This window comes from Poecilia mexicana, unplaced genomic scaffold (assembly GCF_051168715.1).
Source record: "Poecilia mexicana isolate PSO_F unplaced genomic scaffold, ASM5116871v1 scaffold_13, whole genome shotgun sequence".
In the NCBI taxonomy this organism is placed as follows: domain Eukaryota; kingdom Metazoa; phylum Chordata; class Actinopteri; order Cyprinodontiformes; family Poeciliidae; genus Poecilia; species Poecilia mexicana.
The window spans coordinates 25098836-25122602 of NW_028263382.1; the positions used below are offsets into that span (position 1 = coordinate 25098836).

Here is a 23767-nt window from a genome sequence, read left to right on the forward strand (position 1 = left end):
TAGATCGGGACCATTCTAGAGATTATATCCACCTACCTCTTGTAAGCATTGCTGCTCTCCCTTAAGTATGCTGAAAATTATCCCAAACTCACACAATCTCTTATGCAGTGCAAAAAGACTTTATTGAAACAATTTATGCAAAACAGTTCTAAAAGATGCATTACCTAAATTGCTTCATTTACTGTTGAGGACTATTTACAACAATTCAACCTCTTTCATACAAAAATATGTTTAACAACTTAATCTACAATTACATTGCAAAAACATCAGTGGAAATGTTAAGGCACTTGATTATCACAAAAAGGCCACAATGACAAATGTTTCACTTATTTGGTTCTTTAGTTAGCAGGAGATGCCAACAAGAAAATTAAAAAATTAAATGTTCATATGGTAGCTGAAGACCATGGTGGAGGTAAGATGATTCAAAACCTTACTTCAACATATTTACTCTTGACAACAGACAGACACAGCTTAAGTTGGTCCCATGAGATCAAGAATGGCTTCTTGAATTATGCATGTAATGACCAAAGATTTAAAATGTATAAATTAAACATGTAAGTGATGATTTCAACAGACAAACAAACAAAAAAATATTTTATGGCAGTAGAACCTGTATCTTCAACTACCAGAAGATGGCAGCAAAGATCGTAAAGTTTGTATAAAACGTACAGAGTAATTTCCTAGAAAAGGCAACTAAAGAAAGGCCCTTTTAAAAACAGTTTTATTTGGCACTTTTCCTAAGAGTGTGAGAAAAGGAATAGGCAAGAGCTGCCTATGTATCCTTAAACATACAAATGAGGTGGAACAGATGACTGTACAGCAAAGGGATGTTGGAAAGAGAGAAACGTTGCACCTGCATGAGCAGTATGCAAAGCCCCAGGAGATATAAATGTTTTAAAATACTTGTTTTTGCTGAGGACTTGTTTAATCTGAGAAAAGGTGTGGAAAAAAATTACGAAAGCAATAAGACATCACACAAAGCCCTAGATGATTTTGTTTTACAACCCAAACAAAAATAAAGCCACTGTTGGCAAGGCATTTTTAGTGAACCTGCTTATTGTAACCTAAACAGGTGCTTCAACTGGCCATATATATTTAGATGTGTATTTTTTTTTTCCACAGAGCTTTATTGTGAAGATAAATCTACTATCCTTATCGTCCTTCACCAAGACGGAAGACCATGTTTTTGTCTTCCTCCATTGCGGAAACGTGAGACGTAGATGCTCCTCTGCTGGTGTTTCATTCCTTGCAAATGCACCGTTTAGTTTTGTGCACATCGTAGCTTGTTTCAGAGGTCACTGTTGTTGTTGTTGTCTTGTGTTTTTCTCCCCAACAATTCTTCCAAAAAGAGGCACAGAAGTGGTAGTTTTTGGCAAAGTTAACAATGAGGATATCAATAATGTGTCATTTATTCGTGACGGTTCAGCTTCTTGTCCTTCTTTTGTTTGGCGTGACTTGGAACCTGAATAAATCTCCCACCCCCCCCGCCCCCTCCTCATCGTGTCCTAATACATAAAAGATTAATTTACTATCTTTCTGTCAAAGGTCCGATATTGCCACGTATAGAACTGGTGGACAAACACTGGCTTAAGAACAATTATTTCTTTCCTCCATTTATAACTTCCCAGAGAGAAAAAAAAAAAAAAAAACACTAGGTCTCCTCGTCCCACAGGCAGAGCTGTTTCTGGGGGACGTAGTAGGCGAAATGGTAGCCCTTGCTGCAGCTCCTGATGCCGCACTTGTATGTGGTCCCTTTGGCCGTGCCGTCCCGGCTGCGGCAGTACTTCAGCAGACACGGGTACCACTCCAGGCGGAGGCCGTACGTGCAGAGACACGGCTGCCACAAGTCTTTAGTAGAATGACAGGCCTGAAAGCTGGGCGCCTCCGTCGTCTGAGGCAGGACCTCAAATATTGAGCCGTCCACTCCTGCAACACAAAGGCAAAATCTTGTCAACAAGAGCCAAAACAAAAGCATGCCATCACACTGGTGTCTGGAGCAATCTTCTTATTTCACTCAATTAAATTCTGTAGAGGGAAAACAAAGTGTGTGTTTTGTTTTTTTTTTTCTTTTAAAGAGGGCAGATGGTAGGCTAAGAGAGGAGCTTTGTCATGTTAAACAGACGCTTATGTGGTTCCCTCTGGATATGATGGTGCTTGTTGAACCATGACCATCAGGAGTGTTTCCTTTCAAACGTAGCTGTCGGTGAACAAAAAGTGCTGTCATACTGATTCTCTCCAGCCTCGACAGTCGGGCTTTATTGCCGTCACAAACCCAAATCTGACCTCAAATAGACAACATAAGTACGCATAAACAACATGAATAATGTTTTCAGATACGCAAAGACAACGTAGAATGACATAAATGCTTACACGACAGATCTGATTACCTTTCTGCAGCCAGTATTTCACATCTGCCTCCCTGGTGTAAATGGCCTCATGAGCTTCGCTGCACATGTTGTGGATGTGGGAGCTGAGCTGCCAGGCCCGGCTGAGGTTCACAGCGGCGCTCATCGTCAGCTGCTCAAGCCCTTTTCGCTCCTCTGCCAGGCGAATGACATGAGGATTTTTCTAAAGCGAAACAAATGATTAGATTCGTAGAAACTCAATGTATGGTGAGATGCAACAGGTGCACAGAGATGGAAAAAAAAACAAACAAAAACAAAACAAAAACAACCCTGTTGAGTTTGGTTAATTGTGTGTGTTTTTTATGATTCCCCCAAAAGCTTTTTTTTTTTTGAGGGACTAGAAGGGAAGCTTAGAAGTTTATTATGTTTTATGGTAAGCTCCTAAATCGTCAAATGGTTAAAATTTGACACATCACTGTTTTGGAGAGAAAAAAAATTCCTATACAATGCAACATTGTTTATGGTCTCTCTCAAATTACGGTGAAGTCTACTTACAGGGTTTCTACTTAATTTTCAGAAACAAGTTTCCAGGAATAACTTTCCAGTGTTTAAACTCCTTCAAATTTAGCTAAATATTTCTACCAAATGTTTCTACAGCACCCAGGTACTGCATATTCAATTTGAAAAAACAAACAAACAAAAAACAACAACAACAACAACAACAAGGGGGAACAAAGGAATGAAGGAAGAAGAGCTTGTAGGTGCAAAACTAAAAGAAAACAACAAAGGAAGGAGGACACAGGGAAGCAAAGAAGAAAAGAACAAAAGGGAATAAAGAAAACGAGGAGACAAGGGGGTGAGATGAGATCCAAGGAATGAAGGACAGAGGTAAGGAAAGGACTATTGATAAAATGATGACAATGAAGGAAGCAAAGAAGACAAAAAGGACACAAAAAAGGAAATAAAAGAACACAAGGCATAAAGGACAACAGAAGGAAGTAAAAAGAAGGATGAATACAAGGTAGCACACAAGGAAGGAAGTGAGGACACGAGGCTGTATACCAGGAATAAAAGAAAAGAACGACTCATAAATGAAAAGGAAAGACAATACTCAAAGGGAGACAGCAGACAGTTTAAAGATACAAATATTTGCCATTTTCTCATCTGTTTTTTTCAGACCTGAAGAACAATGAAATCTACTTTTCCAGACGGAGTAGGAGCCTTGCGTTTGCCAAAGACATAAAAATCTACAACTGAGAATGATTCTGAGTGGTTTCTTCTCCATGCTATAGGGTTACACCTAGACACAGCTCTAGTTTGTCCAGTTAGGTGCTTTTTCTGTCCAAATAATTCGTTAAACATTACACAGAAAGTTCTGATCCATTGGAAGCAAAACTGTAATAGCTCTCCATAAAACAGCTTACGCAAGAGGAGAGGATGATCTGCATGTGTTTTTTATTTCCACTAGTTTGAAAGAGGATAAAAGCTGACAAACTGTGTAAATTAACGGCTTCGCCCGAGGCGTCTTCCTCTTGCTTTATTAAATGTGAGCCGGCTCACAGGACGACTACTGTAGATCCGGTGCGTCATACCTGTCTGAGTCGCGCCATGGACTCACTGGGGATGATTTCATTGCGGCCGAGGCGAGAGATGAAGCACAGCGCCTGGTACTGGTTCTGCCCTCTCTCCAGCTCGCCCAGGATCAGCGCTCGGAAGATCTTCACTTCCTGCAAGAGGCCGGGGAGGATGAACGCATAAACAGACGACTCCTGCAGGACGCTGCAATGAGTTGCTGTTTATACGTGCAGCCCGTTCAGATTGCAGCTAATATTCTTTTCCACTGCTGCACTTTTCCAGACACTCGAAAGCATTTCAATGTGTGGAGTTCAAAGATGTTCAAACAACCGTCTGACTAAAGTACAGAGGAGTTTATGTTCACTGTGCCAGTAAAGCCTCATCTGACAGTTTGTTGATACTTTTATTGTGCGTAGGCCTTCCCAGCGCTGCTACAGTGGCACTCTGGCTATTTGCAGTGTCAAATTAAAGTTGCTGCACAAAGTTGTCTTAAAACAAAAAAAAAAAAAAAAAAAAAAAAAAAAGGGGGGGGGGGCATATTTCTTTGGTATTTTATTTGGAACTAAATCTGTAGTAAAATGCAGATAGCAGGAGCACAAAATAATTTTTTTTAAAAAAAAGTGCTGCTTTTGGCATGTCTGTGACAGATCTGGCACCAAACCAGAGGCCATAAAGAGTCCTGACGGGGAGGGGCGTCCAAAGCATGATGGGAAGCTGAGAGAGCAGAGCAGAAGACCTGTCTTTCTATTCATCAGACACCCCACTCCCTCCTCCCTGAAGCGCCGCAGCGCAGTCCCAAACACCCCTCCTCCACTTTTCACACACCGCTCTGAAGCGAGTGAGTCGCTGCAGAGTAGTAGAAATAGATAAACATTCATGGATGACCCAGCAGAGTTCTCCTTAAACTCTTTGGTCTTCCCCTTCTGAATTGGGGGTTGGGGGGAGTGAGTGACCACAAAGCAACACATCCTGCCTCACAAGTGATTTTTTTTTTTGCTATGCAGATTTTGACAGAAAACTTCACACGGCCACCGGTTGCTCAGTCCGAGAGACACTTTAGCCTGTGAACGGATCTCCTGGCAGGCGTACAGTACAAGCAGGGGTATTTATTACACAAGACAATCATGCAGTACCATTTGACCTTTGGAAAAAAAAAAAAAAAAAAAAAAAAACTGAGCAAATATTGATTACATCTCTGTAAGCTGGCCTGGAGACCGCAGAGAACCGCAAGAACACAGACAGAGGAAATTAGAAACCTCAGCTCTTTCCATGCGGAGATAATAATAAGACAAAAGCTGAAATGATTAAAGAGGACGTCAAGACTGGAGGAGCCTCGCATATATCACAGCGCGATATAAGGGAGAAGGGTGTACAATGCTCACACAGGGGACGAGCAAGTTTCATCACATGTGGGGGGAACGCAGAGGCCGCAACGTAGGAGACCTCCCATATTGCAGACACATGGGGCTGAACTGCCACGCTGTTTTGAGTAGGCAGAGTGAGAAATGTTCTATTTGCCCCAGGGTTTTCTGGGTAATTACAGAGAAGCGGGCCAAAGATACCGCTGTAGAACCGACTCCATGCTTAAGTTTAGTATACGAGATCTCCTCCTACACTTTGATGTTCTGTGTACTGATTAATGATTGCCTACTTGTGCAAGGAAACAATGGTGCCGACTGTGGCCAAATCACCCCCGGACAATAAAAAAAAAAGAAAAAAAAAGGATGTCAAGGTAGAAGCATGGCATTTGGCAACACTTGATTTATTCTTGAACTCCGGGCAGGAAAAAAAAAAAAAGTACTGCTGTTGTACCTGTTTGCCAGATACAAATATACAGCAGAGGAACAGATGTAGTAAAACAGGGAACAAGCAGAGCCAGCTACACTGGTGCAGTTGAAAGGTAGAGGGCGCGTTATGTCGTGCTTGTTTAGCTCTAACTAGCTTGAGTGTGGCAATGATTAGGTGTTCAATAGAAGCCTTTGGTTTACTCCAGTAAACCCCAGGTGATGTCACTTCCTGGAGGTCTCTGCAGAGAAACTGACAAAAACGAATACATACTGGCTCTTACTTTTGCGTGTGTGTGTGTGTGTGAGAGAGAGAGAGAGAGAGATAGAGAGAGAGAGAGAGAGAGAGAAAGAGAGAGAGAGAGAGAGAGAAAAGGTGCCAAACAATTTAATTTGTTTCTACAATAATAATCTCTGCTTGATGTAGGATTTCAGCTGACCCACAGAGAAGTTTCATTTCTGTTTCCAAGGTCTTATTGGTTGATCGGTGTCAAATAGTCGTGAACCAGTATGTCAATCATGTCAACATCAGATCACTACAGATCTGCCTTCAAATTGTCTGGTAAAAGGAATCAGACCATTTTGAACATGACCCACCTTGATCGGTGACCAACTGGTCAAAAAATCCTTTTAGTCTAGAAATTCACCATATCCGCGTCAACCAGTTTAGCTACATTGAATTAAAATGCTCACACTGCATTATGTAAGTGCTGCAGCTGCTCTCTCACAAATATGGAGTGACAATGCCCCTGCTGCCAATATAAACAATGAAACTGGCTGATGGCAGTAAGCATACAAATGAGTTAGTTATAATAGTTATTAAAGCAAAAGCAAGATCATTTAAAATTGCTGCGAAGCTGGTACCAAAGAAAACCTGCTATTTCTAAGCCTCTGAACAAACTAAAAACATAAAAAACTGAAAGGAGAAACTGCATTTATTAGAAATTAAGAGGTTTTGAATGTAAATTGTTGCATAAGTTGGGTGAAGTTGTAACTGGTGAACCTTGTCTTTTTATTTGCAAGCTTTAGAGTGAAAAACAAGTCAAAAAGCAATTTGTCTGGTCTTTCCAAAAGAATATTAAGACGTCAAATAGATTGTATCATAGTTTACAACAACATGTCTGCACAAAGCCAAGTATCAAGGTAGCCTTCAAAAACGTGCAGGAGTTTTCTCAGAGAAAGTTGAGTTGGTCAAAACACAGACTTGGAAGGAAAAAAGAAAAGCACTGACATATTACAGACTCATTAATATGAATAAAACTAAAGCAAAACGTAGGAATGAAGAGGACAGCAGCAAATTCTGCTTTCATTAGGAGACTGGGCAGTAGGAAGGTGTTATTCTATATATGTGAAATAAACGGTCATCAGGAAGTGTGGGTGTCAAAATAAAAACAGATGTATTGGAACTTTCCAGATCTGCAGCTCTCACGGCAAAGGAGAAGCATCATTAATGATGTTACTGAAGCAATTGCTGCTGAACATCAATCTGAAGAGGGCTATTAGGTCATTTCCATGCAACATTAAGTCCATTATTCTATGGTGAGAAAGGATTTGCACAAGTGGAAAATATTTAAGACGGCTGCCAAACTTCCAAGGGATGGACATCCAAAAACAGTTGTTTTTTAATCTGAACAGGCAGTTCCTTTATTTTAGGATGCTGAGAAGGCCAGATTATTTTCTCGTATTATTTCTTCCAGATATACAAAACCTTGTTGGTTTCTTTCCATGTAAACTACAACTGATGTGCCTTCATGCCTTTTTTCATGAATGAACAGCGCTTATTGACTATAGTTCCCATAAGTATTGATGAGTACAACCTTACGTCATCTAACATAGCAAAGCAACAGTTTACAGTTCTCCAAAAGTGTTGCCATACAGCAACTGAAATGAGATTAAACAATCAGAACTACCACTGCTCTTTATGTTGAAGGTAGCCATATTGAATACTGAGAAAATTCAAACAAGTCCAAACTAAAATTCTGACTTGAGGAAGAAATTGGGTTGATTACTCCAACGTGGTTAAATACCTTTCAAAATACATAATAAGTTAATGCATAACGTGATAATGATCATCATATCAGACAGAAGAGAATGATATTACTTGTTATATTGAACAAGGACTAATTTTATTGACCGTTTAAAGCCAACTTGTATTTTTGCTAGTAAAATGAACATGTTTACATTGGAAATAAGGAACAAACAGATCTCAGTTAGCTTTGTTTCCATACCTAAAAACACTAAATAACTGCAGCTGTTGTTACAGGTATGCAACTTTGTGCACTAGCGCCGCTTTGTGGAAACAGTCTAACATTACAACCAGGTGCTGGTAAAAACAAGATGTAAAAAGTACAATGTTTTTTCTTTCATTGTAATTTGATACTATAATTACTATTCAAATTGTAGAGTGGAACCTAAACACTCTGCAATTTAAATATCCCAACATTGTCTTTAAATACAAAGGCAGGATACCTAATATTTGAATGATATGCGTCCAGATTTTGTTTGAAAAAGATTTTTTTTTTTTACCGCTTCACAAAATTACGGAGCCCCTAAGGGGACATGGAGAAAAAAAAAAAAGGAAAGAAATCCCGACTTATTATCGCGAGATCCCGAGAAACTAAGTCGAGATCTCGAGATCCCGACTTATTATCGCGAGATCCCGACTTATTATCTCGAGATCCCGACTTATTATCTCGAGATCCCGAGAAAATAAGTCGAGATCTCGAGATAATAAGTCGGGATCTCGAGATCTTGACTTAGTTTCTCGGGATCTCGAGATAATAAGTCGGGATCTCGAGATAATAAGTCGGGATCTCGAGATAATAAGTCGGGATCTCGCGATAATAAGTCGGGATCTCGCGATAATAAGTCGAGATTTCTTTCCTTTTTTTTTTTCTCCATGTCCCCTTAGGGGCTCCGTACAAAATGTATCTTTCCAGCTAAACTTTTTAAAAGATCTTGCTGGTTAATGACATGAAATGAGATGAAAACTAAACTTCTTAAGCTGACCCCTTGTGGGAAGATCAAGTAACATTTAGCACACATGATGTAATGTTGGTAATCCAGGCATAGAAATCCTATTAAGCCCTTTATTTAACACTCAGTGTTAACTGTTCACTGAATGATGCATTGTTGCAATAAAAACAAACCATCGCTGATTTTCTAACAGTGCAGCTGGAATAAAAGTATGCAGTGGCATTAAGTGTTTGCTTAGACAAAAAACTCTGACGTCCACCTGAAAATCGCCAGTTAGATGTGAAAACATCCTTGTTTCTGCAGGCACACTTAAAATATATACACAAGAGTGTATATAACACAACTGTGATGTTAAGGAATATTATATGCTACAAGGCAGGCAACAACAAAAACACCTGCAGAAAGCAAATACACAACTAAGAACTGGCAGGTGATCAAAACCCATTTAATTTTCAGCTTGACCAGCCAACCAGCGAACAAATCAGCGAACGGCCCATGCCTAAGCATGAACGGGTGCTAACAACAACTGAATTCAGTGTGGGAGATGGTAGAGAGGAGTTTAAAAATGAAGACAAGAGCTAGAAGGAGAACAAATGTTGATGGAGGCATGTCTGCTGTTCATCCAACCGAACACTTAATGTAAACAGGGACCTTCTGAATCCAACGTGCTTGAGGTGTACTGCAATCCCACGCTAACAGAGATGTGTGTGCAATGTTGGGAAAAGTACAAAAAAAAAAAAAAAGTATCACCCCAATCATGGATAGACTAATAAGCAGCATGAATGTGCACCATAATGTTCTGGATTTTAAATCCAGACAGAAGCAAATGTCTCAGACCCATTCTTAAATGCAAGCCAAGAGGTGGTAATAAGAGGACTGAAGGTGGCTGTTTCCACATTAAGTATGGGATGCCAGAGATGCCACAAATATTTGTACATTGTTTTGGGCTAGGGACCCAATACAGAATGCAGCAGGCTGGAGAGCAACCACAATGTCTTTGCTGAAGTTGTAATTGAAGTGTTTTTTTTTCCCTTTAAAACATAAAATAAAAAACAAAAAATATAACATGTTTTAGTTTTTCTGTGATTTTTGTCTTTTTATTTAGGTAAATTTATGTTACCTAAATAATCCTTACATGTTATGTTTTAAGTTCAATTACACTTTAATGCTAAAAATTGTTTTATTTGTCCAGATGCAAATTTGAAAAATTCAAATTGCCCATTTTAAGTTAACAATTATTTATTCAAATGAAAGAAAAATAGCAACAACCTCTAACTTCATTTCCACATTTAAGCTTATACAAAGAATGATGACTCAAAGCTAAAAAGCGAGCTAATGCTCAATGTTATCTTAACAATGTTTTTGTGCTCACTAAATTCTGGTTTAGTCTTCTGTCCAACTTGACTTGGCGAACGCACTCATAGCAGCCAAAGCCCAGAGTGAGCTGCAGTAAGTGGTAAAAATATGGAATAAACTATAAGAGTGGGAGAAGGAGAGTGCACTTAAAGAATGGATTCGACCTCAAATGGGAGATGTTTCAAAGGAATCCAGCAGATTTTGCAAATGTGAAATACTTGATCACCGCTGCAATTTAATTCAACATGCCAAAATTGAGAAGGACAACAAAATCTGTGCGCAGTCTCTTCCGTGAAGCTAACAAACATGAATCTCAATGCCACAAAGCACACCAAGACAAAACAAAAAGAAATGAGCTAAAGCTTGCCATCTACATAACCTTTGCTACTCCTCAATCGGTGCTGTGGACCCTCGTGGAGAACTCACCCGATCCACTTCGACTGAGTAGGAAGGTCAAAATGCACTGCATTAATAAATCATGCATTTGCCCCTCACATGTTCAAAGACGTCATGTGATATTGGAGATGCTCGATATTCCCTTTTAATCAATGAAAGAACACATATTACAGCTGTTCATGTATACTCCTTGAATGGGATAAACTGAAGCTTCACTTTCTGCGAAGCAAAGATCAGCAAAGATGTTACGATGCTGAAATCCTGCACCAGGCGTAGAGCGGTCCAATGGACAAGCTAACATTCTAGCTAACATTCAGATTTGGAAATCTATGAAATCTGTGTGTTCGGTCCAACTGTCAGTCTGTCACAAACAAAACAGCAGCACATTCCTGTTTCTGAAACTTTAGTCTGGAAATCCTGCAGCTCTTGACACACAGCATCAGGCCGTTACATACCATCCATTGACAAACAAGGAGGACACCCAAGCAGAGGCATTTTGGTTTGAAGTGCTCAGTTACAAAGACAGCAGTGGAGAGCAGGCTTTCCGCGAATCTGCCCTATTTTATCCGTTTTTCCTTGAAGTGCTGAGGTAGAACACGTTTTCGCACAAATAAACCTGATCAAGTCCAAACGGATGAGCAGAATGGGAGAGGACACACTCAGCTGCATATGCCACATAAAATATGGACTGAGGAGGCAAAGTTTGTGCTGCAATGACTTCATTCCAAGCAAGGAGACGTTTGAATGCCTTAAACTTCACAATCTGTGGGAGGAACAGCTGGAAGCACAGGCAGATGCAAATGAAAACAGTACTGATGGACTGCAGATCAGGTGACAGCTGTTTTTACATCTTTTTGACCTGTAATAGACCTGATGGTAATTTTTTTCTTTCTGTGATTTCTGTTACAGAGGAACAGATCTGATGGGGAAGCAAGAAAAACGATGAAAGAATATGGTTTCACAGTGTCTTGTTTTTGTTGACTGTGTTTACTGTTGTTTGCTGCTGCATATGGAAAATGCACATTTGTTTTGGATCAGTTTAAAAATTTGTTATTCAAAGAATTCAACATTTTTGCTTAACATTATTTTGCTGTTGTTTATGTAGAATAGAATAAACTTTATTGATCCCCGAGGCGAAATTGCTTATTTGTTGGCAAACTACGCCATCCAAACTGTTAAATACTAGTAAATACAAATATAACCATGAGCGATACAAAATTAGTAAAAATCAAAAATGTATATGTGTGATATTTTAAGTAATTTAATTAGGACCTAAATATAAACAAATAAGATAACAAGAATGTACAATATCAGCTTCAAAGTTAGCAAAAATGCTAAAGTGCTAAACAAAAAAACATTTGCTATGTTAATAATGTATTTTGGCTCATTGGATTTTTTTTTTTATTATTATTTTGTTAATATTTACTGTAAAGAGCAGCATCAGCACTAATTTTCAGATAGTTTTGAAGTTCCCTTCCTCTTTGTTTTTCTAGCAAACAAAAATAAATGTCAAGATACTTAAAACAAATCTAAAACTAAGCATTACTCTGAATGAATTACAATTTGCAAAAGACTTGAAATTTAAAAGTTCATGACTTTGACACAACTCAAGACTTGTTTGGACTAAACTTGGGTGACAAAATTTACAAAGCTTGAAAATTAGAAATGAACACAAAGACAGATGCAGTTAAAACTGCCTTGAAGGGTTAAAAAGAGACCCTCAAGTTTTCAAGAAAAATGCAAAAATGCTAATATTTTGTACACTATTTACAGTGTGTAAGCCTCACATTATATAGAGGAGTAATTTAGTGTACATTTTGCTTCCTGCTTTATGTAAAAGCAACCTGTATGTTGCTTTTACTCACCAAATACATTTTTGAATGTGATTTAATTCGTGATTACATCAACACATATTATACTCACAATGTTTGAAGTAAAGCAAAGTAATCAGAATCACAGTCTTCATCCTTTATGTTGTGAACAGATCACCCTCCACTCCCTCCTATAGTTTCAGCTGTGAGAACATATATCCAGCAGAAAATCTCCAGCTGTAAAGTACATGTGTGAACAGCAACTGCAGAAAAAAAATATAACAGCCTGAATTGTCCACAATTTTTTTGAAGCATGCCCAGTGTTGTGTAAAATAAAAAAAAAGCCTCATGAGGGGAATCATGTTTCTATGAGCAAACAGAGAAGATAATCACATATCCTGCAAAAAACCTGCTTTGCCTCAAGTGCAGCAACTTTTGGATCAAATTCATCAAACTGACAGAGGGAATAAAAAAAACATCCATGAACTGGAAAATTAAAAGCACTCAATAAGCATTTACAATGTGCCCTACATTGGGTAAAAGACTCACCCATCAATTACTGTATTTCTTTTAACCTAAAAAAAAAAAAAAAAAAAAAAATTCAAGGCTTCCAGACATAATTTAGAGAAAATCACCAGGTATGGACATAAGAATCAGAAATCTTTGGCATGTCTTTAAAAAAAAGTGACGCAATCCCATAATTAAGAGGATGGCATAGCTGTGATTCCTTTTCCCCCCAACTGGTGCAGCGTGAATGTCAGCACAGCTATAAATAATCCACATAAGTACAGATTTTGTAACTTTGCTCACTTGCACCACGGGTTTTAGTGCATTTGCAGACAAACTACCGCTGGATACCAGCCAAACACAAGTCTGTATTTATGCACCCTTGCAAGTGGGACATACTAAGAACTGTTCCACAGCAGAGAGAGAGAGAGAGAGAGGGAGAGAGGAAAGCTTGTTTCAATGGTAGCTACCTTCAGTGGGCCAGATTATTTAAGGAGGTCCACAAAAGCCCATTCACGCACTGAAAGGGTTCCATTTACAGTGAAATTTCACTGCAAACTACCTAGCCAAACACAATCATGTCAAGAGAAAAATTGGCAAAGATTTGTGCATATCTTTTTTGGGTGCTTAACTAAACACACAAGATGACACTCGAGTGCAAGAATGGTTATTCACATGTAGGCACAAAAAGCGTAGCGATTGCAGCCCGAGCGGAGGGGGTTCTTCCTGTTTTAAATCCCCTCTAACACCCTGGTGTGTTGATAAGGGCAGCTGAAAAGAACTGCTAGCCAGCCACACATTAATGAGTCATTTGAGATCAATGGGAGTCTGTGAAGGCATTCTAACGCTGGCTGAAATGATTTGTTGACTGACCTTTACACTTGAACTGTCATTGTATACGATACAGACTTTAGGCGCATTTGTCTTCTTTTTTTGCAAAAATGCAAGTGACGATTCGCCTTTTTTTTTTTTGTTTTGAACACCAACTCCTCCAACGCCCCCGTGTTTTAGGAAAACAACGTGGATTTTTCCTTGTGTGGTGATAAGTAGGGTCTTTGCCTTGGAGTAAGAGAGGAGCCAGTCAAAAAGCACAGGTGTGGCCAGGGATTAAAGATCAGTTTGGGAGACGGAGTTGGAGACGAGCGCAGACAAAAGGAGCAGGAGGAAAAAACCGCTGAGCTAAGAAATGCTTGAGTTGAAGTTAATTACAGATGCTCCAAAGGAAGGAATGTGGAGTCACATTTAGGGCTGGTCACACCTGGCTGCCCCAAGAACGAACCAATTAGTAAACAGAGTCAGTGAATGGACAATCAAAACACCAGAGGCCGTGGAAAGAAAGGCGCGCCCTTTGGCTATTCTCCCGAAAAGAATGTTGCTGTGCTCTTAACATCAACTAAGAAAAACAATTATCACTGGCGTCAGACTTCTGTTTTTAGGACGCACGAGCTTTACGAACTCTCCGTAGCCCGCCGCAGGAGAACTATGGATTCATTTGCACACAGTCTGGATGCAATTAACCAGGCAACCAAACAAAGTTTACGGAGACTTTTGTATTCAGGAAATTAGAGGAAGGCAAACAGTGAGTGCTAACAGGGAAGGAAATGAGGCAGATAGATAAGGGACAAACAGCAGAGATGGCTGCAGTGCTGTTTGACCTCAAAACGTTACTTCGCGTTTTTCATATCCAGATTCAGGACAAAAGATTCCAGTAATATTTATACTAAATGACAAACATTCAACATTGGTCTAAACAGACAAAATAAAAAAAAATAAAAAACACAATTATTGATGCATTACTGCAGACATTAACCAAAAGAGTCTTAAAAGCAAAACTGCTAAAATACAATTGTTTTTCTCACCTTTTGACAAATAAAAGGCAATAAGTGACTAACGTCCCAGACACCAGAAAGGACCAAAAACTGAATAGGCTGTCTACATATTTGACACAAGGGGGTGTTTGAGGATGATTCAGTTAAATCTGAGGTTTTGGCACCTTAACCCCTTTGTTTGCTTTTGTTGTTCCCGAGAGCATTTCTAAAACCTGAACGATTGTTTGAAAAGATTACAACTTTGTAAACTACAAGCCACAACTGCTTTCTCCTTGTCCTTTAATGGTTACTATCTTTATCCTAGGAGGTAAGCCAAGTACTCAAGACCATCATTATACAGGACAACTTTGGAATTGCCTCTTGTTCCCCATCTTCCTTTGCAGCATTGTTAATGAACATCTGGCCTGCTGGTGGGAGGGAAACAAAGGATAAGGACACCAGCTGGAGCAAAAGGGCCATGAGAGGCCAGAGGGAGGGCAAATGGGACCAGCCGCAACACAAGAAGGTAGCTTGTAAAGACTCTGAGTCAGCAGGGAGTAAGAGGATGAAAAGGGCTTCGTTTCATCTGTAAAACATTCCACTTCATTCTCGCAATGTGACACAATGTGTGAGGAGATTAACTTCATTGTACATCGTAAAAAAAAAAAAAAAATTACATTTTTATTGAATGGAAGGTACAAATAAGCTTCACTAAAGCGCCACAAAAAAGAAATGAGGTTCTCATCACTTACAAAGCATTATCAAGACGACCTAGCTAACGAGAAAACAGAGGCTAATGTTATCTTGATGTTAAGGATAAAAATAAAAAAAAAACATTCAGGGGATGCTAACCAGATCTTCACAACATTGAAGACGTCCTCAAACACACACTTATTGTACCAGAACCTTTTGGGACAGTAATCCAAATGTTTACTGAAGGCTGCAGATATTCTAACCTCCAGGAAACCGTCCTCTCTAAAGGTTACTGACTTTGTAGCATCTAGGGAGCTTTTAAGGTTTTCTAAATGTTAGTTGTAAGTAGTCTTCAGGGAACATTTAAGAGTACATTCTCCCATTGCTACCAGCAGGTCACAGTGCCAGTGTCGAAACAAATCTCCGGGGAACATTTAAGGAATGTTCTCTTGAAGGTTCCCTAAATGTTAGGAAAGCTCTAATCTTCAGCGAACGCCAATTAACCTTTACGTAATGCTCCCCGAAGATTCCACAGAGGTTAGTGTTTTTGCTGAGGATATCTTGTAAGATACTGATAATCTAATCAACATTGTGATTGCCAGAACAAATTTATTGCATGCCTTCATTCAAAGATTTGTTTCATTATAATGTGTTTTGCCCTATATTTAAAAAAAAGGGGCAGATATGTAAAACAAAAATGGACAAATCAAGATAATCCAATAAGCAATGCATGGAATTAAAAACTTTCCAGCACCCTTCCCCAAAACAGCACTTAGACATCAACTGTTTAAAAAGGATTTTAAAGCATGCGATTCATTGACCTGCATGTTTATAATACCAGGTAAACGTTGGATGGCCTTTTAGTGACTCTGTGATGATTCACAATCACTTCTTCTCAAGAGAAATGTTGGAAATTTCCCTTTGCACTATTGTATATGTGATTCAGAAGCATTTACTGGAACAGGTGACACTTCCCTGCAAGGACTTTAACAAGTTTGTGCAGGTGACAAAGTGAGACAATATTTCAGGCTTCAGCAAGAAACAAGGTGTGGCAAAAATGTACCGACTTGTGACTGACGTACACGACAAAAACACTTTATTTATGCCTCTCTTAAACAATTTTTAAGTTGATGCATTCCCAAAGGATTTCCCGCACAGGAAATTAACTTTGCTTAGTAAAGGTCAAAGTCCAAGCTCAACAAAAAAACACCCCAACCGAAACAGAAATGAAACACAAACACCTGTGTATCAGTACAGTAAAAGCTAACAAACCTGCCTTTCCACTCGCAACATACGGTTTGCCATGAGGGTGTGTGGAGGATCTCCGATTCATTTAAGCAGAAAACTCTTTGTTCGGCATCGCTTTGTGCTTTGAAGATGCTCCAAAAGCACGTTACAGTGAATTGACCCGAGAGAAACAACTGTAACCGATAGACAAGCCACATTTTTAGGTCGTCAGGAATTGCAAATAAGTTCAACTACTCAAGCCCTCCTGCCACGGTACCATCATTTACAAAATCCAGGCCCGTTTAGCATGATAATGAGAGATGGTGTCAAGCGGCCTCCAGTCATCTGCTGGTCGCCTGACCCATCATCACTACAAAAGGTCATTCCACCGTCTCCATTGATGTGGATTCACTTTCCACAAAACAAGGATAACATAAAGGAGTCTTTTAGAAACCCATGTCATGGGAAAGCCACAAAAATCACTATAACCTTACATTTTTAAATACTTTATTACATAACAGCCTGTTAGTAAAACACTAGCAGGCTCACCCAGACTAATAAAACTACGCAATTAATTGGGAGACAGAAATGTTTTATTTGTTGACGATTAAGAATCACTTTCAGTATGATTAAATGTTGAACTCGCTCTCTAGCTGAAGCATTACTGCGCTGCATACTTCATTTGGTTAAGTTAAGAAGTCAGAGATTAAGTCTTAGAACAATGGCAGGCCTTCAGAGATTGTGGTTGCAATTCAAATGGTATGGGTTCTTGATCCATTTTAGAACTTAAAATAAAAATGTTAGTGGTATAGCAGATCTATTCTATAAACGGAGATAAAAACAGCACAAAAGCCTAGTTTTGACTGCTAGTATAGTTCATGTTGTGCCCCCCCACCCCTTTTTTTTATAGCCCAGTAGATGTTTAAATGCTTAACAGATTGCTGTGAGCTCTTCAGTTGTTAGCTTGCGAGCCAGAAGCAGAAAGTTTGGTACTTTCAGCGCAGTGGTTCCCAAAAAGGGAGAACAAGTTCAGAGCATAACAATAAACCCTTCTCCAGAAGACATAAAATCCTCTTCTTGTTGTATTCTGAATTCAGTCCAGGGAGACCGACATCACAAATCACTTCAATTATTTCAATATTTTTACTTTGCATGGGCAGGATTACAGAATCAAGGTATACAAAAGTTTTAAAAAGTTAGTCTCAAGATGTACTCAGATCTCCGAAATACTTCATCCTCGAATCGAACGCATTTCAGGTGGAAAAACAGGTATGATTTGGTGATCCTTTTGTTCCTTTTGCTGATGGTTTAACTACAAGCTCCTTCCTTCATGACTTGGAAATGCAAATTCGAACCTCTGAAAGCGAAACCTTCTTCGACAACATGTGCCGATTTGTCAACATTATAAAAGACGTGATTGATGAAACACAGAGTCCGGCCCCAGACAAAAACAGCGTGTCTTCTTCTGACAAATCAAAGAACTGGCCAAGGTTGGCACAAGTTTTTTCTTATTTTTTATTTTATTTTTTTGTGTCAATGTGTGTTTGGAGGGGTAGAAACAGACAGAACTTCAACACCGGAGCCATTTTAATAGGAAAAATCATTGAGTCATCAAGTCTTTGCAGTCCCTCACAATCCTGGATTGATTAAACCAATCACTTGGTAATAGACGTAGAACTACATTGGTACAAGCTGGTTTGACATCTGGAGATATAAAACCAATCCATGAAATATGCAAGACATTTCCCTTAGATTAATCTGCGAGACGTGGTTTATGTTCAGCAGAAGGTCTTGCACCATCTAAGGCCATAAATGGTGTCAGTTACAGAAGGGGGGAAAAGAAAAACGCAGATGTGAAGTGAACTGGCAGAAAGCTGTTCAATCAGAAACACGCTTTCTCTTCTGCTGACAAATAAACGTAGCATCAACATCATGACGTTGGCGACCTTTGGAGTTGGTCATTTGAACGTGGCAAAGGTAAACAGCTCGATTTTTCCGCAGAATAAGCGACATGTCATCATGTTATTGATGGAATGGTCTTATTTAAAGAGTTCCTGTGCGGTTTTAAGTTGAAACACAGCGATATCCATTTGCTGTGCTTGACTCAAAACTGACTCAGAAACATTGTGCGCTAGCTAAACCACATCATCTTTTCCATATGTCTGCATGCCTTCAGAACAGACACGGTGTTCCAGGAGTACAGCTGATCCTGTGGGGGAGATTGTTGCATAGATAAAGCTCCCTTTCAGATTCAGCAGACCTCTCTAGCATTTAATGTCTATAACATTTACTGCTTCCCCCCAACCCCCTTGTCTTGAAGTCTTAGGAAAGAACACAACGAAGAAGGAGGATTTCATTTGTAAATGATCCTGATGTTACTCCACATAACCAGTAAATAATATTTTCTACATGCCTTCAAGTAGTAAATTAACCAGTTCATCTTATCCCTGACAGACTGACAGCAGAGCACCGTACTGACTCTGTTTGACATTCCTGTGAAGATGCACGGATCACGTTCATCCCAACTGTATACTTATGGAAGCTGGAATTGGCAGCTTGTCTGACTTTGCATAAATCTTTGAGATACTGGACAAGAGCTGAATGGAAACCACATGCAGCAGCGGAGAGGGAAGAGAAGACAGAAAAGGGAGGGAGAGAAGACGGCCGACTCTCCAACTGGAAAAGATAAATCAACCAGCGGAAAAGCAAAGTGATCTAAGAATGTTTTATTGGCTTCATTCAAATAAACATGACCACATAGATGCGGAAGTACGGGCGCAGGCACACGGCCATGCAGCAGGCAGGGAAACACTCCTGGTTTGCCGATAAATAACCTACACGTCCGTCTCTTGGCTGCTTTGGCACCAACGATTTGAGATGACGGCCTCCTCTCTTTCAACTCTAAATTAGCTGTTTTGGTTAGCGAAGCAGACATGCAGATCAAAAAGGTCAGACATGCCCACCTAATCCCGGCAAATCTCCCCTCCTTCACATCTCGCCAGCTTCTGTGTGACAACAACCATAACAGACGCATGCCTTTCCAGCTTTCCGAGCCCTCCTCAGATTTTTATGCGTCTCTTTGTGCTCTTCGTCCAAGATGAAACATAACCCCCAAAAACGCTTCAGCGCTGACCGGGGTGAAGACGCTCAATGAGCTCATCTACTTTCAGAAGAATGGTAAACGTGGCCATTTATAATCTCCTCTTTGACTGGAGACGTGGGCTGCTGAGGTTTCTGTGGGCGTCCACATCTGGGGAGCAACATCTGTCCTGGTTTCTGCCGAAACTCGCGCTTTGATGGAGATGGATGAATGAAACTTTCTGACAGAGCTTAGACATGGTTTTACAGTAAATTCTCCAAGGGGCGGGTTTTGCGCTTTGGGGAGATTTCTGCAAAGCCGTAGATTTGTGACTCGTCATGCATGCTTTGGGGTAATGATTTAGCCGAAACCAAAACCCTGTAGCGATGGCAGATTTCTTTGAAAAAGATCGGAAAGACAAGATAATAGGATGTCAAGGAAAGCTAAGAGGGGTTTCTGATTATCTGCCTTCTGCATGGTCCGACATGAGATTCTCATGGTTTATATTGTATTAACTCAATTTGGATAATATTAACTCACAAGACAGGACCAACGCCCTCTAAATTATTGGTTGCTTAGTTAAGTGTATTACTCCATTTTTTTTTTATTGTTCTGCTGTTTAAAATAATAACACAAGTTTGATGTGATCTAATTACATGTAGTACAAATTCCTCAGTTAGTCATTTCACTTCAGGACTAAGTGGAAAGTCACAAAATAGAAGCCAACATAAACGATACTTGTCACATGCAGTGCATGGCCATGTTTTCATTCAGCGCTTACAACAGGTGAGTTTTGAGACAAATCCAGTAGGTACGCTACAATAAGGTGATATAAACTCTCATAAGTGCCTCAAAAATATTCTGTATGTTTTACAAGTGTGGCACCCATACTGGATGCTCAGTTGGGAGCTGTCAAACCACCTTTGACTTTTCCTGTTGAAATTCCGATTTTAGTTTAAAAAAAAAAAAAAATCACATTTCCATGTTTAAAATGGAAATGTGATGAAGGCATGCAAGTAACTGCATGCCTTCAGTGTCCATGTTTGTTCCATGGATGTGTTTTCTTTTCAACATTCTTCATTTTAGTAAGCAAGGGAAAGGTGAAAGTTCATTCAGCCAGCTAACAAACAGTGTGCAGCAACACGTGGGGAAGGAGCAGCAATACATCGCTTTGTTCTTCGCAAAGCCAGGTAAAATTATCACTTCTGCCTGTTCTTTGGGATACCAATAAATGGTCTTCAAACTATAAGGCATGCACAATAAAATGAAAACACACATCAGCCCATTTCCTAAAACTAATAATAAGTCTAAAGAGGGGCCTTGATTAGATTTTGATCTGAAGGGGAAGTTATAAGGTTGTTAATAGGTTCTGTATTAAGTAAAGTGAAAGCTGCCATCTTTACTAGGTGATGGGGTAAGCAGGAAAAGTTTTACAAACTTTAATGAAAACTAATGGCTAAAAATGTTTGTTAGTGAGAAAATGATTACAGTACACAATATTAAACAAAAGCCATGTTTCAATATATGACTGAGCACCCAGAACATTGACCTGTCATAAACCAACAGGAATTTATGGCATTAATAAAATATTCACCTCCTCTCACCTGTTTAAAGTCTGCTACAAAAGTGATGAGGGTTCCGTCTCCTTGCTTAAATTCCAGCGATATCGAGTCTCTCTCACTGTCCGCCTCCAAAATCTCCTCGGTCACCAACCCGTCTGAGAGCCGGACCCGAACCCGAAGCTCCGACCCGAGTCCCACGGCGACCATCAGCACCAGGGTGCAAAGGCGAGCCAGCGTCCGAACGGAAGGCGCAGAGGTGCAACCCGCAAACATCCCCAAAGACGCAAAACCGAACCGGACGGAGCGAATAATCGTGGCGAAACCTGAAGGTCCGAGTTCATATCCTCCAACTGTCTCCCACACTTCTCTCCTCCTCCACCTCCTTTTGCGCTAAGTTTTCCCCCTCATTTCCAAAGCTAGGGGAGGCTGGAGGTTTTGTGGGTCACTGCTCCATATGGTGCCGTTGTGTGCCGATACTTTCCAGAAGTGTGAGCACAGTCATGGATATCAGAGCCGCTGAGTAAAATCTCCGCTTCTCACTGCTGGTAGCCTCCTTCCATTGAAAAAAGTTGCTCGCCGCTCCGGTGTTGTTGAGATCATGCGCAGTTCACTCCTCCTCCGACAAAACTCTACAACGGTCCCACGTTGCTTCACACTCTGCTTTGTGTTGATACCTTTACTTGCCTTTTTCCCCTCCTTCTGAAATGTATGCAGTTCCGTCACTTCCTGCCCGTAGGTATCCCACTGCTCGTCAACCCTCGAAACTTTCTGCGGTGCGTGTGTGTGTGTGTGTGTGTGTGAGTGAGAGGTGTTGGTAGTAAACTCTTAAAGTCATACCAACCTCTCAAAACTCTGCCCAGCCCCCTTAAAGGGCCTCATGTGATTCTCTGGCACTGCTGCAAGTACACGTAGGATAATAATACCCCTGTAATTATAAGAAAGGTGCACTGAGGAGCTGTAAATCACCGAGTTTTTTTTTTTTCTTTCTTCATCGTTGTTTTTCCCATGTAGGCATAAATTAACGGCAAAAAATAACGTGCAGCTGGTGGTAAGGGGAAAAAGAAAAAAAGCTATTCTGTGTATTGCAAAGGTTTCCCTAATCCTTGATTTTTTTGTGTGTGTGTGTGGGTTTTGTCACCACACATCTTTTAGATTTTATTTTGTTGGCTAATGAGATCTTAAAAGTGTGGCAAGCTGACTCAGAAAGGCTGAGTCAACTTTCACTTTCTAATTACAGCTCCATGCTTTTCACAGTTTTCGCAGCTCCTGCTCATTTGGGTTAAACAGAGAACAACTGTACATAGCGACTTTCCAAAACGTGTCGCACCTCCTTAATTGGATGTAGGTCTGGATCTTTGTGCACTCTTGGTCGTACATTTGCTTCAATCTAAAATCATTTCGTTGCATCTGTGGCTGTGTGTTTAGGGTTGTTGTCGTGCTGTGAGGAGAACCTCCAGTCCAGTAAGAAGTCTTCAGCAACCTCTTCCAACTTTGAGCTGCATGTTTCAGCTGTGCATCAGCTCCCGCACACCTGATTCAAGTGATTGCATCGCAGCATCCTCAGCATACCAGCTAATTCCATCTTCTGATGTGTCCCAGAGGAACAGGGTTATGGACCACTGCCCTCACTGGTTAGTGGCAACTTGCAAACAGAACTTCTTATGACTTTGTTTCGGCAATTACTTTCTTCTTTCCACTCTTCCATAAAGGCCACATTTGTGGATTGCTGAACAGTTGTTGAGTTGACAGATGTTCCCTCTTCAGCTGCGGATCTCTGCAGCTCCTCTAAAGTTACCTCCTCATTGTTCCACAGTGGTGTTTAACTAACTTCGTAGAACGTTTGTATTTATCCTGGGAATGAATTTCACACAGATCCACTTAGTAACTCGAAGGGTTCTGAAGACAAGTGGTTGCACAGGATTTTGTCGGAAGGGGTTAAGAGTAAAGGGAGCTAAAACGTTTTCAGATTCTTTATTTGCAAAATAATTTACACATCATTTTCCTTCGTAATCGCAATCACACCCTCTGATGTGTTGATCTATAAAGTGAATTCCCAACGAAATGCTTTAAGTGAAATGAAATGAAAGTGATATTTTTCCAAAGTACTGTGTAGTTGCAAGAAATATTATAATGCATAAAATTTAAAAACATCCATGCGTTTTTTTTTAGCTAAGCATTGTTAAATTCAATTGAATTACCATACAATAATTTTATGAACATAAAGTTGGGTTGTTTTCATCTGAAATCTTTTAAACTAATACTATTTCTATAAACTAATTAAACAAAACAAATGGGCAAAGTAGTTCTGAAGCTAACTACTCCTTCAGAAGAAGGCATTTAAGAGGCAACTTTCTGCTTTAAGGTTGTATCTTGGCAATATAAAAAAAATGCAGTTTTGAATCAGCCATTTATAATTCAAACTCTGGAATTTGGGTTGAAGCATCACAATGGCCTGCTGCAAGTTTTGCAATAGATAGGCGTCTCTTCAATTTGATGAAACAACACTTAGTTTTCCAGCTAACAGCTTGCAAGAAAGGTGCAAAACAAGGCGTGTGGCACATGCATTTATTTGATATAAACCATTGCAATTTTGTATCAGAATTTACATCAAATACTAAACTTGCTTACAACAAAGTCAGTCCATAACA

The 23767-nt window shown here is 39.9% G+C and overlaps 1 protein-coding gene across 1 annotated transcript; it reads right to left on the reverse strand.

Annotated features, from left to right (window-relative positions):
• Positions 1-100: 100 nt before the first annotated feature.
• Positions 101-21946, reverse strand: oafa (OAF homolog a (Drosophila)). Its single transcript, XM_014990168.2, has 4 exons — positions 21162-21946; positions 3938-4072; positions 2388-2568; positions 101-1926 (listed from the first exon to the last, which is right to left on the reverse strand). The coding sequence occupies exons 1-4, from the start codon at positions 21390-21392 to the stop codon at positions 1652-1654; spliced, it is 822 nt and encodes a 273-aa protein (XP_014845654.1). The 5' UTR covers positions 21393-21946; the 3' UTR covers positions 101-1651.
• Positions 21947-23767: the final 1821 nt, after the last annotated feature.